At 40.6% G+C, this 26,821-nt stretch overlaps 2 protein-coding genes and 1 pseudogene across 7 annotated transcripts in view; 2 read left to right on the forward strand and 1 right to left on the reverse strand.

The window, feature by feature from the left end:
* The window catches only part of LOC117204652 (heterogeneous nuclear ribonucleoprotein K), a 92,936-nt gene that overhangs the window by 7,893 nt on the left and 58,222 nt on the right, over positions 1 to 26,821 (reverse strand). For 5 of the 6 annotated variants that reach the window (XM_033442252.1, XM_033442253.1, XM_033442254.1 and 2 more), the window contains 2 exons: positions 23,555 to 23,678; positions 22,752 to 22,862 (listed from right to left, as the gene is read on the reverse strand). In XM_033442252.1, the coding sequence (XP_033298143.1) occupies positions 22,752 to 22,862; positions 23,555 to 23,678 (235 nt within the window). The remainder of the gene's footprint in view (positions 1 to 22,751; positions 22,863 to 23,554; positions 23,679 to 26,821) is intronic. The other variant, XM_033442256.1, reaches the window with a different exon arrangement.
* Positions 613 to 2,139, forward strand: LOC117204655 (annotated as a pseudogene).
* On the forward strand, positions 5,094 to 8,755 carry LOC117204657 (cytochrome b5-like). Its single transcript, XM_033442266.1, has 2 exons — positions 5,094 to 5,397; positions 7,920 to 8,755. The coding sequence occupies exon 2, from the start codon at positions 7,955 to 7,957 to the stop codon at positions 8,339 to 8,341; it is 387 nt and encodes a 128-aa protein (XP_033298157.1). The 5' UTR covers positions 5,094 to 5,397; positions 7,920 to 7,954; the 3' UTR covers positions 8,342 to 8,755.

The raw sequence follows: 26,821 nt of genomic DNA on the forward strand, positions 1-26,821 counted from the left end.
CGGAGCTCGAGGAACTCGTTAATAACGTCGGTCGACAAATTTTATGCAGGTAAGCCTCGATTATTCTGAATGCAAAGTAGTATTTAAGTTCTGATACTTTCGCTTTTTTGTCTTTTTTTTTTTTTTTTTTCGTCGAAGGTTTTCGCGGCAATCATTCAGATAGCATATAAATTTTCTACTTTGTAAGACTTTGGAAACACTTGAGACCTAGATCGACTAGATAGTCACGATGACACGGCGTTACCGGATCCTTTCACACAACCAAAGTAAAAAACAAAATATTGACGACTAAGCTCATGAATGTTTAAACGAGCGTAATCGGACGATCTTCGAATGTCGCGCGAAATATTCGTCTTTCTCCAAAAAATGTATCCGCTATAGGGTACCGTGAATATCATGAAACACGAGAATAGGAAGTCGCGTCAAATACGAACGTGCACGTGAAAGATGACCGAGAAACCGGCTTTCTCGAAGAAAAAAGAGGAATGTTCGCGTGGCCATTGACTTTAGTCGTAGACGATTGATGTCTCGCGCAGTGCCATTTCTTTTGCTCCCAGCGGAAGGATTACTTCGTGCAAGACATCTTTTAAACGGAAAATAAGAAAAGAAAACAATGTGAAATCTCCAATGACTCGGGAATCAATACGAGGTACGAACTTTAGCCGTTACCGAAGACACATAGTTTGATACTGGAACTGCAGCCTTCCGGTTCAGACACCAACGGTACCGCAATACGATTTTACAAAGATCGAGAAGACGATAGATTTCGTAAGGCTGACACTCGTGAAATCTCGACTCGACTACCCGATCAAAGTTTACAAATTCCGTCAAGGATATCGGTAAAATAAGTCTACGTATCGTAAACAGATAGGCAAAACATCAATGTCAACATTATTTTTACTTTTGCCTGATCTTTATCTTTATGTAGATAGGATTTAAAAAAAAAATAAAGTAATACCTTCGATTTGTTTTTTATTCTTCAGATATCAAGAATTTCCGGTGAGTAAAATTAAACAGAAAAATGTCAAAGGTCTACTCGGCGCAAGAGGTAGCGAAACACAACACGGCTAAGGATCTATGGATCGTGTATCAAGACGGCGTGTACGATATTACAAAATTTTTAAGCGAGCATCCAGGCGGGGAGGAAGTCTTGTTGAATTTAGGTGGACAAGACGCGACGATATGTTTCGACGACATTGGACACACCACCGAAGCTATACAACTTCGCGAGAACTATAAAATTGGAACGGTGGTCGGTAGCCTTTCCGGAGACGCGACATCTTCCCCAGGCACATCTTCCGGGGGTACGTTATCTATTTGTCATAATACTTTCAATTTTTATGTCATATAAAGAACAACAAAGAAAAAGGTCATGGAAGGTAAAAAAAAGAATGTTCTTTTTACTCATTCGTGCAGTATTTCTTACGTATGAAACTGTTGCTGGAAAAAATGACTAATCCTGACAGCACTGTTACGCGTTGCTCCGTTGTTCTGTTTGTATACGTGACACATTCGGTTAATACGCGTGCTTATCTTCATGGTTGTGTTGAGTGAAATAACCAGTCAAATTTTCTATACCGGTCATCCTTCCAGCAATGCGTTATCCACTATCTACAAGACATATATAATATTGGAAAACTGATAAGCAATAGAACTGCGACTAATGTACGAACCTCGTATTTCCGCATCTTAATTTCAATCGCAAATTATGTATCTATCTCGTTATTCTACACGGTCGAGTTAAAAAGTTAAAAACATTTAAAGAAATTTGAAAAATGTAAAAAGCATGTGATTTTATATAGCTATAAATTAATCTCTGTTCGCCAGGCGCGCAAGACACAATAGACGACGACACCTGGGAATACGAGCCACCGAAGCACGAACGGTCACCGTGGCTACCGGTGATGATCGCAGTTGCTGTTGTCGTCTATGCATCTATATTTTATTACTTCTGGTACTCGTAAAGGAAATAAAGTCAGCATAAATGCGCGAACTCGACGAATAAAACGATCATTCGTTTTTACGAGTGGGGGTTTCTGTTCGTTCTTTCTCTTCTCTTCTGTTTCCCAATGACACAGAAACCTGGCACGATAATGTATAATTAATATAGAATAAATGTATTTATTCATATCAAGGAAACGATAGGAGAAAGTGAATTTTTCTTGTAAATATCTTATCTAGCCGTTAAGAAACTTACCGAACCTGGTTCGAATCAATTCGTTCGAGTTTCGAAACACAACGCGAACTAAGCGCGTCGTATCTTGGTCGTTTCGTTTTTCAAACGCGGTAGGTCGAGACGTTTTCATTTAATTCCGATCGCAGTCTATTTTTCAATATTTAAAAATACATGCCCAATGAAATTATGTTCTCCAACGTCTGGCCAAGCTAGATTCAATCTTTTCCTCGATATTCTGGCACGTCGGCCGCGAGTTTAAATTAAAATTCGTGACACGGAAATTCAGTCGAACAAGATGTACTCCCGTATCCAGACACGCGATCAATAAAACAAGCTATTTTTTTATATCACATCCGCAGACTAGTATCGCGATAACCATTCACGCGAACCATCCCAGTAAACAGCGTCGTTTGTATATCTCGCTATTATATCGACCGGTTAAACGCGCGGAGCATAGTTGCAAAACGCGTAGAAAATTGACACAACGTTGAAGTCAATATTCACCGTAGAAATTATCTCGAGATAGCTACATAATCCCTGCATGGCATAGAAATTTCGTTGATGCAGCGTGATTCGCCAAACAATCGAGCAACCACGTCGGGCACGAGAGCCTCCTAGTCATCGTGACTGGCAGTTTTCAACTGACTGCAGCCGGCATTTTAGCCCGAGAATCCGTTTCGTTCTCGCGTTTCTCCAACATTCCAGTTTCGATGTTATAAAACTTTATGAAACATACGATACACACATGTAAAAAAAAAAAGAAGCAATCTATTTTTTTAAAACTTCGTTGCATACTCGTAACAAGCACATAATTGCAAAAGAGATTGAGCGGAAACTATCGCTTAAACAAGCGAGTTTTAAAGTGGAAACAAACGGACGGAATATTTGGAAAATTACTAGTTACCACGCGGTTCTTGTTACCATCCGCTCCTATTTCGTTTGCAAACGTAATTATATAGAGAATTTACAGAATTCACTACGTCCAATGCGTTCGTTTAATTAATTGGAGCAACGTGATTTCAATCCCTTCCCAACCTGGATCAATCTTTTACACGGATATATGGCTCCGTACAGTTCGTTCGAATAATACATTTTTCTCCTAAACGTAAATTGCAATTTTTCGATAAAAATCCAACGGATCGAACGTCGCGTCGGGAAACTATCGGAATCGGACGTTTCGTATGATATTCGTGCAACGATTCTCGCAGCGCAGCGAGGATAAGCCTAGAGTCGAAACGCTTTCAGAATAATTTAAGTATATGCGTGATGTTTTATTAATATAGACGCACGATAATCACAATGGATGCAGTTGCATTACATGGTCAGCGCGTACAGATCGCGCTGAGTGCAGTTCCAGCTGAGTGCAGTTGCATGCGACTAAAGTCGGTCTGCATGTTATAATGCGATCAATACACAAGGTGAGTTCGAATTTAGGCATGTCTCCACGGAACTGCTCGATTATCGATTCATGTTATTATTATTACTGCTTTATTTTTATGACGTGGAGCGTATAACGTACGCGTTATTATATAATCTATTAGCACGGCCATACATACGCGAAATGACATTCGATCAACAACGTTCGGTAGCTGCTGTTTTGAAAAATAAAACGGAAGATGTTACTCGACCAATGAATGGAAAGTAAACCAGGAACCTGTCCTACCCTTTTCTTACTCCATTTTCAAGAGTTTATTAGCCTCGTGCAGACTTACCACGAATATCATGAAAGGTCGTTCTGCTTTCGTTGCGAAGTAGCCTTCTCATAAAAACACCGCATAACGTCACATCATTATCTTTTTTTCACACGGAAAAAGTATGTAACGACTCATATTTTCATTGAGTACAAAGCGGAAAGAGTACATGTCCGCAGTTTACACAATAATGAGACATCAATATCGTCACGTGTTTTAAAGACGACTTAACATTGGTCGAGACGATTATTAAATCGGCTGTCGTTATGAATACTAATTTTATCAGTTGCTTCGTTTGTAAACTCTCGTAACTTACGATCTCGCAATCGGCCGTGATTCTCGGATCCTCCTTTGTTTTTTTCGAAACGCCGTATTTACTAGCGAAATTTTCATAGAGGATTTAATGGCGCGTTCGGTACACTCGTTAAGTTATTTTACGAATATCCTCAAATATTACGTCACGATGTGTGCATACTTCCCATACTTAAAATTCGTAGGACGGATAGAGTTGCTATAACTATCGACGAAATGAAACGGTAAAATCGATATACAAATAGGAAGATAACGTTTCCATCTTTTAACATATCATTTTTAATACGCATATATATTTGCGATACCTTTTCATTAATACGTAACGACACATCTTATAATTATAAAACGAACTTTTTGCTTCGTCCAATGACGTGCACGATGGATCGATCCTGACACGTCTATCGATTAGCAAAGTACATAATACCCGAGCAAAGCAAAATTTGCAGAACAGGATACGACCGATTAACGAGACCTCCATTAGCGTTTCTAACTAAGTCGTATAAATACAGCGTGGTACAAAAATAATGTTATTCAGGCCTTAAAAGTGGTAGAAAAATCTCTACGAACAACTGCGACTTATTTGCAAGAACGTCGTTCCTATAAGCTTCGAAGGCCTGTTATTGTCATTGAACATCGCCAAGAAAAAAGCATTTACGATTGCGTTCCTTTCGTGTCAATTTGTACAACGGACACGAACAACTTTAATATTAGGGCAATTTTAGGTTCGTCTAACAAACCATCGATCTATACACATAACGATGCCAAGAAGAAATATGGACCCATGCGAGCAATAATTTCTCCGACGTTGGGTTTCCACTTCTCTCCGTACAGCATGACAAAGCGAGAGAAGAGAGGAGATGGCGAACGAGTGGGAATCGAAGATGATAAGGGGCCCATGGTGGGGCAGCATCTAGAGGGGGCAAGGATAAAGCTACTACGAGCTGACCTGGTTGGCGGCAGTGTTTGTGCCGGTGCAGCGTCGTAAGCAAACTCGTCAGAGCGGATCGTTCGACCATCGTTCCTCCCTTTTCGTTCGACCGCGTTCTTTCCTCCGCACGTTTCTACCACAGAGAAGTAGAGAGAATACACAGAAGCACGTCACGCCGCGCTACGGGTCGCAGAGAATCGACCAAGGAATCCGACGATTTGGAGCAGTCGAGGCACGAGAAGCAGTAGCGACAAGCCGTGTTTCAGAGGCGAACAAACGTAAACGAGAAGGTACGTGGTCAGGTGTTCCGCTTCTAATAAACAAGGAACGCAGTTTCGACCTCGGGCATCAGCGAAGCAAGTGAACGAATAACGTGTGATGTTCGTGCGTCGCATGGAACCTTCGATTCCGGCCAGAACAGACATGGCCGACGTGGAAAAGAGGCGCTTCGATCGAGCGTCCCTCCTCGGTGACTGATCTGCCTGGACGACCGACCGATTTAAATTATTTCTTTCGAATACCTGTACTTTCGACAACCGATAAGCCTCTTTCGTACAGTGCGCTGCGTATTTTTCGTCGTTTTTACCGTTCGAATCTTCGCAATTACGTGTAATTTTGAATAAATAAAAAATAATCGATGACGCAGATCCTGAACGATCGAATGCCTTTAGAATTAGATCGACAGCCTGGTTTTATCAATGCTGCAAATAACTATTCCTGTATGCTTACAACGAAATAGTTTCTTGTGAATACAAAGAATGACGTAATTCACTGTGTTTTCAAGGTAACAGTTATTAGGACCTTCCATTGAGTGCGACTGACTACGAAGTCATCTTACTGGCACGTTCAACGAAAAATAAGGAAGTTCGACATGTAATTGCATCAAGGCTGATTAAATCGTTCGATCGATCACGCCACCGCTCGAATATTCGAGTCTCGTTGCCTCCGTTAGATTGATATTCACTTCGTAAAAATGTCGTCGTGATTAGTGATATCTCTTCATCAGCGGGCTCGTGGAAAGTTTTATACGATACTGTGTCGCTAGAAAAAGCAGAGAATCGTCGCTCGCGCCGATTGGGTAATCTGGATGACCTTCGCGCAATCATGGATGATGACGCCGAAAATCATATGCCTTCGTGCGAGTTAGAATCTGTTTCGCAACTGCTTCGAAAATATTTATATACTCTTCTATCTTTTTATATTCGCGAGAATACCGGAAAATTCTTGCCGCCGCAATTCATAGCTTTTTTCGCAAATTTCTGTTCCATATTTATGCATTCTTTAAAATGGCCCTCCTGAAACGACAATAATTGTAAATATCCCTTATCATATTGTCGAAGAAGTTGAAATGCAAAACAACTCTTTTGAATTAGGTCAAGACTATGACACCTCAGAAAGTTCAATTTGTAAATAATTGTCTCAACCGTATTTAACCGTAGATTTATCGACAATATTTTCGCTTCTTTCCTCGCGAGTCAAAACGAGATGAATGAGATTTGTCTGAAAATGACTGAATGAAATTTTACCACTTGACATCAGGTGCATAAATCATTTTCTAATCATCTTGAGATTCTAATCATCTTGAACTAGAATCGCGTTGTAATCAAAAGCATACTACAAGTTTTCTAAACACGAAATACGCGACGTATATAATATATTCGCAACTAACTCAGTTATCGATATTACAATTGTCATTATCTCTCTAGCATCGGTCGATCATTACGTAATGAAACGTTTCGCGAGACGTTTATCGTGTCGCGAGTACAAGAACAATCAACTCGACAAATAACGGACATCAAGCGAATGAGGGTACAAAGGACCTCGATAAAATCGTTATTGATTATCTGTCGAAAAAGAACGTTCTGCTGACTAACGAAACAAATGAGATATCGTAGCTCTATCGATCGAACATTTTATCAACGCGAAATTAACATTATCCGCTGGTGCCCTCGTTGTAAGACGCGTAATATCTGGCCAAATACGACGATCTCGCAGGTTGAAAAGTTCAAATTGTTATTCAACGTGACAAAGCATTATTTATTCCATCGTCCTCCAAAATTTGTACTTTCGATAATAACCGACGAATAAACATGACATGATGAATCTACATATTTTAACCACAAATTTTGTTATAATCTTTCCATATGAAACCTAAAACGAGTGTTGCTTAAATTTTATTGTGTAACCGTACTTTCGTATTATTACGAAAGCGATTGCAATTTTTCTAAATTTTGTGATACGTTGAAACGATGTGTAAATATAATCGATGAAGAAGATTATTCGTTATTCGATTGGCATGACAATAGGAATTCGTTTACGTTTCATCCATGCACCGTCTTTTGTTCGCTATTCACCGAAATGCATAAATATTTATCGCTTGTACTATACAGGAGTATATATAGGACATGACCCGAATCTGGAGCGCAACCATCTTTAGATACAACAAAACAATTATTGAAACTTCGACTCGCTAAATCTCCTCTCATAAATATTATTCATATTTACATTTCGCATATTATCTATCAACTATATTCACTGAATGCCGAACCTTATGCATCACTGTGCTACGTAATACAGTTTCTTCTGATAATTCTTTCACCGACAAGATTAATCGCATGAACTATTAATTCCTGCTTGAAACATGAGAGGAATCTCATAAATAGTCGACTGCTGTCTTTCTCTCTCCCTCTCTTTCTTCTCAAACAAACAAAAAAAAATAACATTAATCTTTTCTATCGCGTTATTCCATTCCATCCGGTATGTATCTGCTGTAACTTTCAAATAATTAAACTAATCTATTCTGTAATTTCAGAATTCTTGCTGTAATTGAAGATTTCCATCGAAAGCATGAGTAAACAGTATACGAGGAGCGAAGTTGCTAGTCTCAACTGCAAGGATAAGACGCTGATAATCATACACGACAATGTGTACGATGTGACGACGTTTTTAAACGAGCATCCAGGTGGCGAGGAGGTTCTATTGGATCACGGTGGCAAAGACGCTTCCGAGGACTTCGACGACGTGGGTCACTCTAAAGATGCGTTGGATTTAATGAAGACTTACAAGGTCGGCGAATTGGTCGAGGCAGAAAAAAGTGGCAGCACGCCTAAGCAGACGTGGCCGTCGGGTTACTCGAAAGATGGCCAGGACAAACAGAATCAAGGAATATCGCCTATGCTGTGGGTGGGTGGCCTGGTCGTCGTAATGGCCATCGCGTACTTCGTGTACTTATAATTTCGATAGATAAAATACGTGTTCTACTACGAAGAAAAAAAACGAGAGTGCTAGAGGAAATCGCCGTTCCGCGTTAACGTGTATATGAGACTACTGTGACTATCTTCTTTCTTTTCGATTTTCTTTGTATCGTTACACGTCGCTGCGTTACAACGTTCGAATGCTGAGTGAGGTTGAATAGAATTCTGCAATGTATTTAAGCAAACTTGTCCCGTCCAACTCTTGTAACCGATGGACCTAACAATGAAGCGCAAGAATGTTATCTATACCAAGGATTTTGGATTTCTACTTGTAAAATAGAATAGAAATAAGCCCACGTAATTTCCCCACGAATCGTTTTCAATGTTCCTCTTTAAATCGTTTTTCTGTTATCTTTTATGCGCATGTTTTAAAGAAATAAATCCCATTTTTCTACACACGCTTCTAATTCACGAATTTCCAACTTTTCTATCAACTTTTCTCGTTTAATTCCATCAAACTCGTTTTCTACATCGGATCACCCCATCGACGCCACGGTAAACGAACGGTCCTTTTCATATTTTATCGCAGCGAATGAAGGAAAAATTACAAATCAATCGTATTTGAAATCTGCACCGGGCAATGAGATGGCGTTTGAACCTGCGTTGAAACCGCAGATTCCTCTCGACCAAGATAATCGTTAAATCGACGTCGTTTCTCAGCGAACTGTAGCGAAGAAGCCCGTCGGGCATTTGCATTCGAATGCCTCGCATTACAAAAGCCTCGTTACAAGTTTTCAATGAGAGGAAGAGCAGGGATAGCAATGCGATCAGATCGATCGGACTTCCTTTCATTTCGCTGGATCTCGAAAAGACATTCGTCCGTCTCTCTACCTCTTGCTATATTGCCCGTCGAAAATTCACTGATTCCTGTAACTCCATCGAGGCGAAAACAAATCGAAGCATGCGGATCACGTAGCGCTAGTGTAAATTAAGCTCTCGTCGATTCCACGACCGATCACGCTCCATTTGACTGCCTAAATCGTTTAACTCTTCGCGGCGATTTTAATTCGCTGCGGAAACTCAATATATCGAGGCTGGAAATTCATAGCTTCTCTGCTCTTTTGTTTTTTAATTGAATAGTGAGACGCGATTATATGGTTCCATCAATTTTCATAAGGTGATTGATGAAAATCGTTGGCCAAATTCATTTAAACAAGAATGTTAATTTTCATCGATATATAATTTCCTGTACGGATCGTTTCGACCTTATTATTCTCCCGAGGAGCTGGCAAACAAAGGCGATGAATAATTCGCTATACTAATTGGGAGAAAATCAAAGGTATTAACGAAGCGAACCGACTGTCGGTGTCGACTGAAGCGAGAGAATTTAACAATGCGAAAAAGGTCGAAAAGGGGATGGAATATCGGAGGGCAGACAAGAATGACCTAAGGATGGCTAGTCTTTTGCGCGTGTTTTAACCAAATGGGCAATTTTTACTTGGATAAATGTATTTGAAAAATCGTAAATGTTTTATTAGATATAAAGATACCTTATCGCGTCAGGTCAAACGAGTATCGGTCGATAAGGTTAGATAAATCGTAATCGTATAATTCTATTCTTATTTTCTATCGATCATGCGCAACGTTATGAAATTATTTAAACAACCGTTGTCTCTTATCGTCTCTTACTCCTATTTTATATTTTAATAACGGAAATAACCTGCTTATATTTGTAGTATTTGTTCCCTAACTTCGATATCCGAGCCGATCTTCGATATGCAATTGCAACAATCAATCGGATTATATCATCGACGTCTTTAACCTGTGACAGGAAAATTCGAAGAATTCAATAATCTCTTGTCCGAACGAGCCAATAAATCTGTCTGAAGGATCGGCCTCGGAAAAAAAATCAAGCCAATATTCTCGAGCATTATTGTTTCCAATGGCTTCTTCTTACTTGCAAACGAAATTCAAGGAGATTAAGAAGCCACTTTATTTTCCGAATCGATGTCAAGCTGTCCGGAATCGACAACATAGCCGAGATACCTTGCTGCGTCAGTGAAGAATTCTTCGCGAGTGACAAATGATCGAAAGATATTATTAAATATTCCGTCGTTATCCGAGGAAAGCCACTTAATCGACATGAGACGAGAACCGTTGCGGTTTCCGATCGATTTGCCTCGTTTCAAACCCCTGAACTTATTCCTCGAGTATCCTTATTTTTCTTCCTGATTCCTTCCCCTTCGTGTTTACCATCATCGTTATCTTCGCCATTCGCCAGCCGCCTCTAATATATTCAGGGTAATTCAATTACTTATTATAACCTATACAATCTTCCGGTCTCACAGAGACACGCAATTGTTGCCTTTTGCCCTGCTCGTCGTCGTTACGGCTACCTTTGTTCCGCTCGTCATCGTTACAGTTATACTTTTCCCTCGTACATAACAGGCGCCTAAAGAATGCCCCGATAGTAACACGCAAGTATTCTTTAAGCAAATTCAAGAAATGATTCTAACAAGACTGATCTATACGAGGAAATATTAGATCGTGCGATAAATTCGTTCGCATTTCCTCGAAGGCGAACGTCAAAGGCCTTTTTGCGTTACGCTTCTTACAAAAGATTTTGTTAACGAACGGCGTATGTATTATTTTCTTCTACTATTCCATGTAAATGGATTAATGCAACGCCTTTACCTCATCGCCTCACAAATTTTCTTCATTTATCAAAAAAGTCCTGATATTACCTTCTTTAAACATTTCAACGAAAAGGATACGTTTAACACTTCAAGAAGCAAAGGGCGAGGAATTCACGAGCAAAACCAGGATCGACCACAAGCCAGCAGAATAGACTCCTTACGTAACAACGATCCCTTGTTCCTCGACCTCAATCGCAAAAAGAAAGAAGCGACGGAGAGGGTGGGCGGAAGAGTGTGGTCGAGGAGCGGCCGCCAAGCAGCACAGGAGGCAGATGGTGGCCGCCGCACGGGAAGGATGTACGGTTTTCCACATATGTCAACCGGTCATCCAAGCCTGTACACCGCAAACCGCGTCCTATCGGAAGAAAGCGAGCTCTTCGAGACGAAACGGAGCGGAAGTCACGCTCGTGACGATCGGCAGTACTTTCTGCAGAAAGAAGTGCAGGACGCTGGCCGCGAATCGGTTAACGATCGCGCGAGAATTCGACAATTAGCGTCAACGGCGAACACGCATCGATGCGCGCCACAGGTGAGAAGTTTCTACGAGCGTGTGCGGTTATTCACGCATCAAAGACCGCGGTAATTGGGCGAAAGCGAGCTCCTAATGCTTCAGCTTGCCACTCTGATGACTTTGCGGAGTTTATCGGACACTAGTTGGGACTTTAGCGATGTTCGATCGCTAATCACCGAGAGTTAATCGATTTAAAATGAAGTAAGTACTGTCTCGTTCTCTGGGTTCGAAGATCTCAATTATCTCACTTTACCGTTGGAAAATCGAGTTTTAAACGATAAGTTTGCCATCGAGGAGAAAGGAACAAGATCGAGGCAGGAATTCTTTCGTACGTTTGAATTAATCTGAGATTCCCTTTTACTCCGATTTTAAGGGGAAATGGCTTGATACGAGTGCCGACGACGATCGGTCAACAAGGACGAGCGGGGAAAATAGTCGAGTAATTCTGTCATTTCTCGTAACGCGAAGAGAACGTGGAAGATACGAAAGGAGACAAACCGGGACTATGTAATAACAAGTTTTCAAAGGTTTCCTCTATCGTCTGTTTCTTTCGCCTCTGCTATACCTTCTGATATTTCATTCGCTATGTCGAGAAATATTTTTCCAACTTTTTTTCATTTCTTCCGTTTTTCTCGTAGTCGTAACGAAGCATCGTTCCTAGGAGAAATAAATTCGATCGGTAGCGGGTTGTAAAATAGTTTACGGTTATTGTCCGGCCCGACCACGCGAAAAAACGTGCAATTTTCCTCCTTTCATTCCGTCACGAATTCGCGAATTTTTTTCAAACGCAAAAGAAAAACGAATTTCGCATTTCATTCCTTGTATACTAGAATAGAAGCAATTTTAATCCTATAAACCAGTTCCTCGTAGAAACGTTCTTTGACAAAATACTCTCTTTTCTTTCGGATAAATTACTCTATTGCTAATAGATAAATCTGCCACGAAAGATTTCATTAACGCCAACTTTGCCGCCCAATTTCCCATCTATATCTCGATAACGAATGGAAGGAGCGAGCGAGTCCGGTAAAATTTCACGGCACGCCTCGTCGCCCGAAGGAAATTTTCTCGTGGACAGTCTAATATCGCTAAAAGCTTTTTAATAAACAGTCGTACATCGGTGCGGCTGGTTGGTTGCGTAAGAATACGGGCTCGTGCAGGGACTGCTTTCTCATGAGAATCTCTCCCTCTTTCTCTTCCGTTCCTCCTTTTGGGGCAGTGAGACGAAGGCGATGTGGAGCATTCAATGGAAAACTTCTGTCGGAGGAACGCGGAAACGAGCGAAGTAAGAGAAGGAATTTAGGGGAAATACGCGAAAGAATCGAGGGATGATAGAAATGGAATTAAAAGGGAAGAAGTGAGCCAAAAATAAGCGGAACGAAGAAAAGAATGTGAACAGGATTAAAGCGGGAGTATTGTCAGAGACACTGCAGGATCTTGATGGAAGAAATGTTGAGCTAGTAATAAAATGAAAAAGAGAATAAGACGGCTGAGGAATTGTCGTGGAGGAGATGTAGCGAAAACAAGAGAAATAAATAATGGAGCAGTTGCGGAAAGAAAAGGAAGTGCAGCGTGGAGGAAGAAATTGAAAACGACGGCAAGAAAAATAGAGTGGCAAAGTGGAGCTGGATGAACTAATGCGAAACGCAGCGTGGGACATACCTACGGAACTCAGCAATAAACCCAAGAAAAGAAGACAGACGTGTGTGTAGTGAAGATTACGAAAAGAAAAAAAGAAAAAAAGAAAAAAAAAGAAAAGATGGAGGTGAAAAGAAAAAACAGACTACGAGTCACAGTTTCTGAAATAATTTTCGATAAAACAGAAATTAAAGGCGACGCCATGGAACAGAGTGGAATTAAAGAAACATTTACCAAGGAACAAACAAACAAACAAGGAAGAACAACGTGGAAAAAGAAACTCAACGGCCAGAGGAAATAAGCAACGGTCAAATAAAATCAAAAAAGATCGGAATGAAAGTACGCATCCAAAGTTTACCTTTCGCTAACAATCGCTGACAGGGGGCTTGTATGAGGCGGGGGAGTTGAAACAACGTATGAAAATGCGAAAAACCGGAGGAAGACGGCCGCTGTTTATTTTACGGAGTAGCTCAAACATACGATATTGTCCCCGACAAAGTGGTTCTGTTTTCACGTTTTCGCTATTTCTTCCATCTCCTGACGACCTTTTCCCAAACTATCCGCGTCTGTTTTTAGTTTTCTATTCCTACCATCCCCCTACCCTCCCCGGTTCCACCAACTTCTCTGCGAAAAGCATAAATTACCGTCAAGAATTATGACGAAATGACACGCGAGATCTCGTTCGCTTATCTCTCGACTCTGCGTCACCCCTCGTCGAGAGAAGGAGAAAGAAGAAATAGAGGGTGGCGACTGTGATCCGACTCTCACGTGAGCATTTTTACGTTCGTCACCGCGCGACCTCGCGTCTCGCGCGGGGCATATTACGTAATTACCGAAGGGAAACGTCGACCAACAACGGCGATCTCGAGATTACGCCACCCTCGCTGTTATTTCGCGCGTGAAAACGTGACCCGAGCGGCGATGAAAAGGAGAACGAGTCGGACAAGTAATTGAAACGTACCCCCATGAATCGGTCTCATTTTTAGTATAATTTTAATTTCGTCCTCGTGTGACTGGAGGAAAGGCGCAGATTTAAAAGATAGTTTAGTTTATATAAATTTAAGACGGTTTGATTTAATTTAATTTAACTTTAATTTTCGACTAACGGTTCATGGAACGAATTCGATAAATACAGCGTCGTCAATTCGGGGTACGGATGCCGATATTGAGGTGCTGAGTGGGTTAAACTACGACTTGCGAAATATATCGGTGAAGGTACAAATAACATAGGAACGAAGATAATGGAGTAAGTTACAGTGTAAGTAAAACTTACAGTGGAAGAGTTTCAAGAGTTCTAGGAATTTGCAAATGCACGGGAATAAGATTGAAAGGCGGCGAGTTTCAGAAATTGCGCACGGCAATGTAAATTCTGGAAAAGTTGGTGAAAAAACACGCGGGTTGGAAACTGGAGCGTTTCCGTCCGAGCAGGAAACCGATAATAGCATCGAAGGACCTCCCCTGCAAAGCTTGGTCGTTAAAGGAATGATTTCGCTCGTTTTCTCGGCGCTTTGGCTGGAAATAGCAGGAATTCGTGGTTAGTCACTTGTCCAACTTGTATTTTCCGTTTTGTACACGGAGTCGGACACTTACGTCTAATTCGCTGCGATGGTAGCAATAAGGCGTATTACGTGGTTAAATCTGATCATCACAGCGCAAATTTAGAAGATGAACTAAACGATACATTGGCAAGGGTTGATTTAAAAATACATGCTTTCCTTCTAAATTGTTCAAAATTGAAATTAATCTCGAATCGTATAATTCGTATTTAAAAACGAATGAATTGAAACTAATCGAAAGTGACGCGATGACACGAACATGTCGAAGCAAAGAGAGTTCGCAATTATATGAACGTATCGAACTAATTATCCACGACATAGAAAGAATGATTTTCTCAATTAAAACGTGTTTATCTCGCGCAACTTTCCCGATTGATGCACCGGTAAGCATCGGATCTGAGAAACAATATCTCAAAGTGTCTGTTTCTTCCCCTTTAATTTCTCACTGGTGAACTGAAACGACGCAAAACACATAGAAATAAAAAATGAAAAATATACAACAACGCTATGTAACAAGGACAAAGCAAAAGGATTATTACGCCCGCATGCTGCTCGCAATCTATCGATTATCAAAAATCGACAAAGAACGAAATTGTAAAAATTGAAGAAAGCGCGTACCTATGATCTCCGAAAAATCCCAAAAAATTGGAAAATCCAGCATGCATCGTCGTAGAGGGAACGTCACGTTTTTTAGAAAACACCAAGGCGAATGATCGCGGCGACGCAAGAGATCCATTTGATCGGCAAGAGGAACGAGACTCGAGGGAAGAAAGAGGGCCCCCGGAGGACGAACTCGAGGATCCTCACGCGTGGACGATCGACCGGGAACTGAAAAGGCAGAGGGTTCGAAGGACTGTCATGCGCCCCTGATTCCGTTTCGGCCGCTGTTCAGACTCCACCCACCTTCATTCATTCACGAACGGAATTACCAGCCGCTGCTTTTCATTATTCCGGGTCTTACCGTGCAGCTTTGCATCGTGACCCGAACCGTACCCCCGGGAAAAGGGAAAGTTGCGCGGCCTGTTCGAATGTGCCGGTCGCCGGTCGGGAAAGAGGAGGGAAGGGGACGTTTCCGACAGAGCCGTAATTTTCAAAATCTCTTCACCTGGAAAATTCAACCCTTGGTCGTAACTTTTTTTTAACGATTCTCATTGGAAATTTTTCTAGAGACGTTTTTAATTTTCCCTCGAGTCGATCGTAGCGTAGATTTGTTTATCTGTGAATTTGTTATTGCTAAATAAAGCTACATATTATACGCTTTGATTATGGACGTAAGTAAAAGTAAAACAAGTACATGTCAGAAAGTGTAAATAACAAGAAGGTATCGTCTCTTGGAAGTAGGTAAAACAAATATGACTGAAGAATGCAGTATAGCACTATTATAGCGAGCCAAGGTTGAGCAGCTTGGAGAAGCTATTATAACTCGACTGCGTTATTCGATAATAGTCGGACTGCGATCATGCTATATACCCTCAGGTTTGAGATTACCACTTTGAATTTAAGCAATCTCAAATAAATTTCTCATCCAACGTCGAACTATCTAATTAAACCATCGCCTCGGAGAAAATTATTCAGAAAACCCTGCACGATTCTAGAAGATGGTCTAGATAAATCATCGGCTCGATAAAGAACCAGATACGAACGAAAGAAGATAAAATAGATAGGAAAATGGAGAAAAGGGAATATTTGTAGAATGATACGCTTCCCAGGGTAAAAAGGCAACCGGAGGAAATCGGAAAGAGAAGGAGGCCGCACGTGAAAAGCTCCTGTTGCCTCGTGTCACGACGTCCGGGCAAGGCAGCTGCACCTGGTGTGGCAGCTGTTAGAAACCGTCCGTTACCTGGTTCGCTAGCACCTGTTTGGATTGCGTGCTGCGTGGACCTTCGAGAACTGCCCATAGCAACACATGGCGCCGAGCACCAAAGAACACCAGGAAGACCCTAAAGTCTGACTATTGGAGAAACGACTGAGAAAATAGATAAATTCTCATTTTGCACTCTTTATCTCACGTATACGAGTCATTCGCAAATCAAAGTGATCAATTCCATTTTCTAAAAATTTCTTCATTTTAATATTAGAGTATACGATTTCCATTACTTTCAACCGAATCGTATTTTTCTATCGTTGGAAAATTTCGTTAAACTTCGAAAGAATGTGAAAGAATCATTGTTACAAACGATCTGTCGTTTCAGTGCTAAGTACACTAAACATTTTCTTAACGCGATATCGAGATATAAAAGACTCAGAACCCTAGCAGAGACAGTTTTTCAGAAACCGAACGATCTCGATGGACTTGACGATCGGTTTGGTTCGTTAATGGCTCGTACAAAGTAAATCAGATTTCTATGGCTGTTTTCGCTCGATAACTCGATACTCTCTCGTGTCTCTTTTACAGGAGAGTTCCAAATTTGCAAACGTTGTTAGAATTATCTTAAAATGTTACCCATGCGCGCGGCATTAATTCAATTCTCGTCTATAGAGTCGCATCGAAGTTTTCGACGAAGCAATGTATCAAATACCACAAATTGGCGCTGAAATGGCTCCAGCTACAACAACATCGAAGCAACGAAACTCAATCTCGATGAATTATTTTCTTCTCAAAAGAGAATCTCAGCTCATCTGTAAACTTTTTAAAGTCTGCTTTTCTGCAGAGTGTGTATTCTTTCGGAAGAATTCGAGAAAAATCGACGTGACTATGTCCGTGTAGACAGTCATGGGTAACGGATAATAATAAAGGCATCGCGTGTGCATAATTATCTAGGGTATTTTCTTGGAATTAATTTCGAGCTTCGCGAGGGAAGAGCTTTTTTACCCTTCTGGCTGCTACCCCCTGCCGTGCCGCGCAGTTATTTAGGAAGCACGAGAACTTCGTCGCCGCTGACGAAAGAAGGGTTAAAAAGAAACGCGTCGCGCCGCGTTGTGACCCGGAATTCCACGGTTTTTGCGTCGCAGACTTCGTGGGATTTAAAGCTACAAGCTTTTTCGACGTTAAGCGTTCATGCAACTTGCATGTACAATATTATAAAGTCTCGTGCATCGCATTCGACAATGTATAATCCGCTATATGCTAATACGCGACAAGAAAATCGGAGATACACGAGTTACCATTGCGAAAACCAAAAAAAGAAAAGCCACCAATTTTTATCGATGATTCAGACAATAGCTTTATATTTTATATTATAAAGGAAATGATATTTTTAAATAATATTTTATGTACGACTAAATTCACTCGTTAAATCTTTTAATGACATCGTTTCATTTTTTCCTTTTTTTTTTTAAGTTACATCATGATTAAAAAATGCGGATAAAAATGAGTTACGTGCTACGACACACGATGAGGTTTCAAGCGACTACGTTAGATGGCACGATTGTTATCGATCTAGCTTCTCGCTACTCTCTACAAATTCGTCTCTTTACATTTCGTAGTAGAAAAGCTGCTACTTTTACAATAATAATGTTATCAATTAATAAAATGTCAAGTAATTTAGACACGTGGAAAAAGAATTTACCGAGTTTTTTTTACAGACACTACACACTAATTCGCTCAATTATTGCTACATTGTGACGTCTATTTCGCTGATTTCATTCTCGATCACGAGTAACATGTTCCTCATTGATAATCAAGCAAGCTAATCGATACGTCACGCGAATAACTGGTGAGTGAATTACGCGATCGTTGTTATCTATGAAAAATCGCTTACGTAAGGCTTCGGGCAGCTCCGAACGACAAAAGTTCGTGGTCACGTTCCCCGAGACCTATCATTATCAACAACAAACTATGGTCACGTAAAAATGATCGATGTTAGTACATATCCGCGTTTAAAGGTTTCCTCTGTATTCCCGAACGATCATCAGTTACACATTACCATTCTGTCGCAGGAAAACGAAGAGTTTCATCATAACGTTTTTCATTGTATCGCTCGCCGTTCATGCCAATTATCGCGTCAATCTACCTTCGCGTCATGGAATTTTTTCCTCGTGTCTTGTGGAGTACCTATTACAGCGTCAACTTTATATTTCGAGCATTCGTTTCCAAACAGGCTCTCTCAATCAAGAAATACGTCATGTATCGCAATTTGAGGAAACAGGGCGTGTAAACGTCTGGTAGAGATAGGAGAGAGCGAAAAGTTTTAATACGACCGCGCAATCGGCGAGAGTCAATTCGTCCTTGCCGGTTAACGAACCCTAAACCAGAAGGGAAATACACTTTTTCAGAACGCGTCGCCGTAATTGAGCGAAGAGAAGAGGGCAAAACAGGGGTGAATGAGTGTAATTACGAGCGGGCGAGCCGATTCGAGCGGCTTTCGAATGAGAAAACCGGACGGTGACGGTGGCGACGACCAACCACCGTAACTTTGTAAACCTGTTTAACGTTCGAAGGAACATCCTGGAAATACCAAACCGCTCTTAACCAAAATGTTAACCACGGCGCAATTAACAGAGCGCATTTCCTCGCACGTTTAATTAGAACTTTTCAACCTAAAAGGATACGTTCAAAAATATCCAACGTCGCACGTAGTATCTCCAATTGTAGCTACGAAAGGCGAAACTTAACACGTTGACTTGGTGGTCACTCAGAACCGATACACTTGCGATCGAGGCAATGTCTGTCGTGGACGATCAACGATATCGAAAGACAATCGAAGCGTTTAAATTAAAATAATAATTGTATTTGTAGAATGCTCGGTAATTTTAATGACCCAATAAATTTATATATAAATAAGGTGTATATTAGGTAAACTGTCGGCTATAAGTATTAGAACTTTATATTTATTGGAGAGCTGAAATTTTACTTTGCTTGATACTTTACATTACGAAGCACAAGCGATGCGAATGAAACCACAGATTCATAAAATAAGTAGAATATAAAGCAGTGAAAAGCATTGGATTTGTACTAAATATCTACAGATGTTCCAGTACTTATGATTGACAGTGTACATAGATAAATACAATAGAACTTCGTTCATATGAACCTGTCAGGGGACAAGTTGGTTCGTATGAGTTTTTCTCATATAATAAGAGTTCGTCTGTTTCTTCCCACCACCTATAATTTTTCGTTTAGTTAATAGAAGTTCGGTTCTTATTTAGTTCAGTATTCGTATAAGAGGATTCCACGAAACATTTGCTCTTAAATACATAATAATGTTGCGAAGTTGTATCGACTGCGAAGCATAAGAGTGTGTCGCACAACGACGTGTCCCACACCTTACATCTTATTGTTAGATGTTCCTATAAGTGGATTAACGCTCGGCGGTGGTTCAGATAAGGAGTTGAGCTAAAGTTCATATAACCAGACGCCATTAAAATTTCATCCGTAGAAATGAATTTCGTATAAACGAAGTTCCACCGTATTACAATTACGTGATGAGGGAATACGCAACAGAATTCTACAGAAAAAAAATATAAAATTTGCATATCGATGTTAACACGTTGAGATAACAAGATCGATCGGTAAATACCATGTAAGTTATATTCGAAGAGATAACACAAAGCATATAGAAGATGCTTATGAAAGCAAAAGACACAAACGAGGTGCTCCAATCTGCTCACCTGTACTCCAAGTAAGAAGTAACAAGGGATTCCAAGCGCGTCCCGTATCAAGAAATTAGGGGAAGCATAGAGGATAGATAACGTAGCGTGAACAAGTCGGTTTTATTGCTTCCAACGGGAAACATCCGGCACCAGGATCATGGAAGTATTACAATAAACGAGACACGTCTCTCGAGTAGAAATACGCGAAATATTGCACGCGCTAAGGACGCTCGAGAGTATCGAAATAACGTTGCTGTTGACAAAAGGAGAGAGAGAAGGGAGAGAAAGAAGGAGGGAGAGAGAAGCACGACGATAATGTGGCGGTAGAAAAGGGAATGCGGAAACAGAGCAGAAAACAAGAAAAACGGATCAGAAAACTGCGAGGTCATTAAACCTAGGATTAAGTTGACGCTCAAAAGCCTGACACTTAAGGTTTCCTTTGCTCATTTCGAAATTCGAAGAACTTCGTTTCCTCGTCTGCTACAAGCGTTCTTTCGTATTCGTAGAAATCTTGAATAACGGATGTAAAGTTGGATAGAAAAAATCGATGAAATCGTCGCTCTCTTCCGAAAGCCGATCAAACAAAACGATTTGACTTTATATTCACGCTTTTATCCTTTCGTCGACAGCGTTATTCGCAACAGCTCTTCCTATCGTTTTCCACGTGTGCGATTTTTCCCGACAAATTAATTTTTTACTGTGATTTTAATTCCGCACGAAAGATGTTGAACGAACGTTACTTTCCTCGACGGAAAATTCAAACAATCATCGTTAGAGAATGTATCAAGATTGACGTAGTACCGGAGGAAGGAAAAGCGAGAGAAGCCGACAAAGCTCGAACGAAGAAAAGTTGCAGCCGTCGAGTGGGCCAGAACAAAAGGTCTGCATCGGTTGCTTTTACCTCTTGTGAACGTGAAAACGTAACGAGCCACTTGGCCACGTTGCATATTCCATCGCCTGGATATCCGGACCCGTTGTTACGTAAAATCTGGTCGCAGTTCCCTTAATTAAAAGCGGCTCAATTGTCGTTTCCGACCGGCTTATTTATCAACTTTAACCTGTGTTGGCCTTAAAAGATCCAATCTGTCCTGAGATCCTTTACAGATACTCTACTTCAAAATCGTTGTTCATTTGGTTACACGAAGATGAAGTTTTCCAAGGGAATAGAGAGGAGAGGATGGTTTCAGTGGAGAACGGTGGTTTCTTCATTTTCCTCGATCCGAAGAGACGACCTCGCGACTCAAGAAGGAGGAAAACGACAGGAAACGCTGACTAATTTCCTCATTATCTCGGTGAACGGCAAATTTCAGATTTATTAACTGTGCTTGTGCAATAGACTGTGCGAATCGAGGCGGACCAGCGCGGAATCGGTCACGGAAATAATGATTTAATGTGGCTAATCTAAATCCTAATCCATTCGCAAGACCTAATTTTCTTTAGTGGAATAGCCTTCCCCAACCTTATGTTTCTTGCGTAAGTTAACCGGTTAACCGCGTTCAACGTGTATACGCGTCAATGCAAAACTTTATTTCGGCGCGGTTGTATATACTCGTCGTGTGCAATAAAAAATTACCACTCATTAGGAAAACTCAAAATTTTAGTAAAAAGTAATATAAATGACGTTTAGTGGTATGTTTCCTTTATACTTCCAGTAAACCTATTATGTATTTTATAAAAGAAAAATTCGATTATTTGATTATTCTCTTTGGTACGTATATCGGCTAATTCCCGAATTATTTTATGTTTTATACCAACTGCAACATTGAAAGCAAATCCACTTCGAGGACATGCCGTTTGCTCGAAAAATGAAATCCGTACGGAGTGACATTACTGACGCTCGACCTACGAACTGCCACTTTGTGCGATACCTTGATTTGAAAAATACCACGCTGAAATCAACTGAATTTCTTAAATCTATTTTCTTCAATTTTTCTTGTTTATAAATTTTATTACTTTTTGGCAATTTTTAAGCTTTCAGCAACCACGGCTTTTTCAACAACGAATTGTTAATTTCTTATCGAATAAGAATGTAATGCTTCCCCGTTTTGCTTTACTTTTTTCATAAAATTTATAATAGGAACATTTGCCCTACGTTCGACGTGTATACTCGTCATTGTTTCGTTTCACTTGCGTATCCCGCGACGGATTTTCGAAACTAAATTCCACAGTTAACAGGTTAATCCTTCGCAGTATCTTTGAAACTCGTCTGAATGTTGATTCAAAACCAGAATATCATACGGAAACGAATATCGATGTGAAAGCAAACGAAATACCAATCGAAGACACGTATCCAAAAATAACGAAAACGGAAGTGGTTTTAGAGCGTTCCAATGCTCACACGTAAACGGCTCGCTGTCCGAGCATTAATAAGGAGGAGATCGCGTAAAGACCTCGAAGACGGTTAAATTCGTCGGACGAGCACGGTACAGAGGCCTTGGCACGGAGTTGTACGTGACAATCGTAAAACCGATGTAGTCCCGCTTGTATAGCGTTAATAGCGTATGAACATTTCTGACTCACCTCACGAAGCTCCTTGATCTTTAGCCCTCCCTTGCCGATTATGCATCCAGCTTGGCTCTGATGGACCAACATGCGCACGTCGATCTCGTCGCTGCCGTGTCGGGATCCATTCTGAAACCATTTCCAAGATTAACTCTCCCATCCTGTTAAGTTACGGACGTGAAATTCTCTTTGAAAGCATTCTAACTGATACTATGTGCTTACTATGCAAGCATGAATTATGTCTGTTTTTTATCGCTTTCTTTTTTTGTGTCTTCGTTTACTCGTTTCTTTGCTTGGAACGATATACTTTGTATATTTATAATAACAGGGACTTTTAACTTGTACTATAAAAATTATACTGTGCACACATTCGAGTACAATATAAGGACTTATGGTAATAGCTGTTTTTAAAATAGTTGGTAAATATTTATTGCACTGTACGTTTTCTACGCAACACTGAACCATTGTTTTTATCACTGATTGCTAATTAGATATACCGATCGTTTTTCTACGATGTGTACAGGGTGTTCCATGCAAGTGACAAAAAATTGAAAAACGTACTGTGGGGTAAGACATCATTGGTAAGACATTATCTACATTTTCTACAATTCTGTAAGCTGGAACAGTATACTAATTAGCACCCTCTATATCGTCGTAACAATTAGAGGACAATTTGTTGAAACAAAGTTAAGGTAGATACTGTCGATGGTTCGAAAATCGATCGATCAAGGTGCTAATAGTTACTGAACCAGCCTTCGTATGATCTAACTATACTGGATTAACAATCTACTAAAGTAAGAAAAACATGTGAAAAGTCTCACGATTGAGTCATTTCTTTTCCCGTGTGATCCTCTTCTGGTAGCAACACTCACCTCCTCGAGATTAGGTACGACCTCGTTCAATACTTGAAGAACGGTGGGCAGATCCGAGCTGATAGTAAGCACCCTAGAATCAAAAACACTCTAACAATTATTCCGATCCTCCGTACCGACCATTACGATATTACGTGCTACACACGTTTGTTCTTCCTCGTCGAATCGTGTCGGCGAAATTTCACCCCCTTCCGTAGAAAATTAGCCGCGGAAATGTGCGAGCTGTGCTCGAGGGAACTCGAACACGAACCGAAATCCCGGACCAATCAATTTTAGAAACCCTTCTCGTAGTCCAAAATGTATATATTTTCTTTCCTCCATTTCCATCTACTTTTCGAAATAATTTCGTTCTTCGCGTTATTGATCGCTTTATTTCACTCCTAAATCTTCCTAATTTTGATTCTTCCGACCATAAAATTTCTTTAGTTTCATCCACGAGCGAAATTCGCGTGGCGCGTCTGCCGCCGTCTCATTCACAAACGATCGACTGCCTCTCGTCTCTTTTGAACGGACTGATTGACTAAACGAAATGTGGAGAGAGCCAGGACGGAAAATATCGCTTCGATAGCTACAAGAGAACTTGCCGGCGTTCCTTTCAAAACAAACACGGAACTTCTGAAACGTCGTCCAACACAAATCAATCTGGTCCTCTCCGTCTGTTCCCGCTTTCTTTCCGTTCGCTCTTTTTAATGATCTGCTATTGACATCGCGAGAAATTGCCAGGAGTCGCGTCTCGTTTCCCTTTTCGGTCTACGTCGCGAATGGAACGCGTTATTTTAACGATAAAACGCGCCAAGTTGCGCAACAAAATTAACGATTCTCCCCGAAGCGGGAAACTTTATGAAACTCGTGATGATTTTCGAAAAGTTCTGATGTTTCTCATCCGACTGATATCGCTATCGATATGGAGAAAACGAGACGGATTTTATTCATCTGCCATACAATTTCCAGCTATTTCATCGCGTTCCAAAGCAGAATGGCATCGTATTTTCCGATCATAGGCCAGCAGCTTTTCACGCTATGCCATTCGATCGATCGTCGAGGCTCGAATAACTTTGTGGAAGAACAAGAGGCTTGCCGAAAGTCGGAATTCCACGCGAGCACCGTTTCACGCGACTTAGTTCCTTCGCTTCGTGGAAGAAAATGTGTTTCGTTCGACACGATTCGATTAGTCGCGACACAATAATATATTCCAATTTCGAGGTAGTGCTTGAGTGAAACTGGAATCTGCGTACGTATCGACTGAATCAATCGCTCGCGGGTTTGTTTTCTTAGAAAAATCGAAATCGACCGGATGGTGAGTAAATTCTCTGTCAGAACGGAAATTCGATTAACGTTCGACGTGAAGTTACTGAGATTAGAGATTTTAATGTTCGTTTAGAAGAAGCTCGAGGAAAGTCAAGGTTTTCTGTTATTCGACGAAAATACAATATAAGCTCACTGTAAGTACGAGCGATGTTATAGTATCCGTTAGCGATCGACGACGCTAAATCACTAGTAACAGTCCTTTCGAGTCAAGAATTTACTGACCATCCTAGTATATAATTGAAAACAAACAGTAAAAAAAAAAAAAAGAAAAAGAAAAATAGACTCTTTGAACTCTATTTTAAAATTCTGTACGCTAAATATTATATCGTTCATTTGACATATTTTTCTACTGCTATTATTCTTTGTCTGTGCACTCTTTTCGATCCTTCTTCAACAAAACCGAAGCTTTCGAGATCGCTGTTCTATGCGTTAGGCATGTCGCAAGACCAAAAGCTACCAGCTTTCTCTTACGAATGGCGTTCTTTCGATGTTCTATCGCGTGATTATTTGTTAATGTTAACCATCGATTGGTAGGGTGGAGTTAGAACGAGCACAACTATATATACTTGTCGGAAGCTGAAATTTCTCCTATTTTTCTTATTTTAGTTGAAATGTGAATGCACGTTAATCTTCTTCAGACGAGCAAAATGAATTGAATCAAAACGACGTTTGCTTTTTTTTTTTTTAATTCTTAGCGACGTACAATTTAATAAAAAATTAATCCAATGTTAGTACTAGTAGTCACACGCCCGATGAGAAAGGAAGTGAAACGATGCAGAATGAATCATGCGTGCAGGGCAAGTCGTACCTGAACGTCATCTAGACTTCGCAACCTAACAAAAAGGAAAAGAAAAAGAAATACATTTCAGAAAGATCGAGAATACCTAAGAACACGAATTTATCTATCGATCTATCACTTAATTTATCGAGAGAAAGACAAAGAGTGGAGAACTGTAGCATTAAGATTCATCGAAACTTTTCCTTTGTCAGTAGTTTCCATCGACAATCGAAGCACAGGTATACGCACGACTTGTCTCCATCGCGTGACTCGACTTGTATCGTACAGCTGGTATTTTTTTCTCTCTTTCCGTCGAATTGATCCCACCCTACCAATTATAGGAACAGAACTAACGTTCACCCTACTAGTCGAGGGTTAATCATGCGCTTTTCTCCTATATATAACAGGCGCCGTCTCGCGATCACCAGACACGAGATCGTTCGATACTATATAACACGGTCGCGAGGGTACGGTTTTGTTAGCCAGCGCCGTCTGAGACCGTGAAAACGGCCATCATCAGCTATTTCTCACCCTAGACGCGCTTTTCGCCCGTTTCTTTAACAATCACACACAATCGTCGATAGTTACGAACCGGAGAACCGTGTGCGTTCGTTTTGTTCGTTTCGACGAACATATCGGTCGAAAGTCATCGCCTCGAAAACGAAAGCTGATCGATGGATATCTCAGCTTCTCTATGAAACTAAAAGCTTCTCTAAGAACAAAAAAAAAAGAAAAAAAAAGAAAAAAATAGATAAACAAAAAGAGGAACTACATTTTGTCTGGCGAAAAAAAGCTTTGATCGCTAGATTTTGACCGTGAATAAGATCTATGTGCATCGATCGATGGATAGAGTGAAAAATTGTGTTAGCCGGTCTTTCCATTAAAACCTGTTACACCTACCGGACCAAAGGAAAAAAGAGAGTTGTCCCTTTCTTTCGGAACTGTTTGGGATCGAAATATATTCCTGTTTGATCAATCTGCAATGAACGCGTACAGGTGCGGACAGTCTAACTCTAGCTAATTGGGTCCAATTGAATTTCGGACTCGTATCTTTCATCTTGCGATCTTCCGAATCGTTTATGTTTATGAGACGAGACTCGAGAGTGGTAGAAATCGAATGCCATTCGATT

Source organism: Bombus bifarius, unplaced genomic scaffold (assembly GCF_011952205.1).
Source record: "Bombus bifarius isolate JDL3187 unplaced genomic scaffold, Bbif_JDL3187 scf7180000007979, whole genome shotgun sequence".
Taxonomy (NCBI): Eukaryota; Metazoa; Arthropoda; class Insecta; order Hymenoptera; family Apidae; genus Bombus; species Bombus bifarius.

What these genes read in the sequence shown, in the direction of transcription:
- LOC117204657 (XM_033442266.1), top strand. Translation starts at nt 7,955, where the DNA reads ATGAGTAAACAGTATACGAGGAGCGAAGTTGCTAGTCTCAACTGCAAG.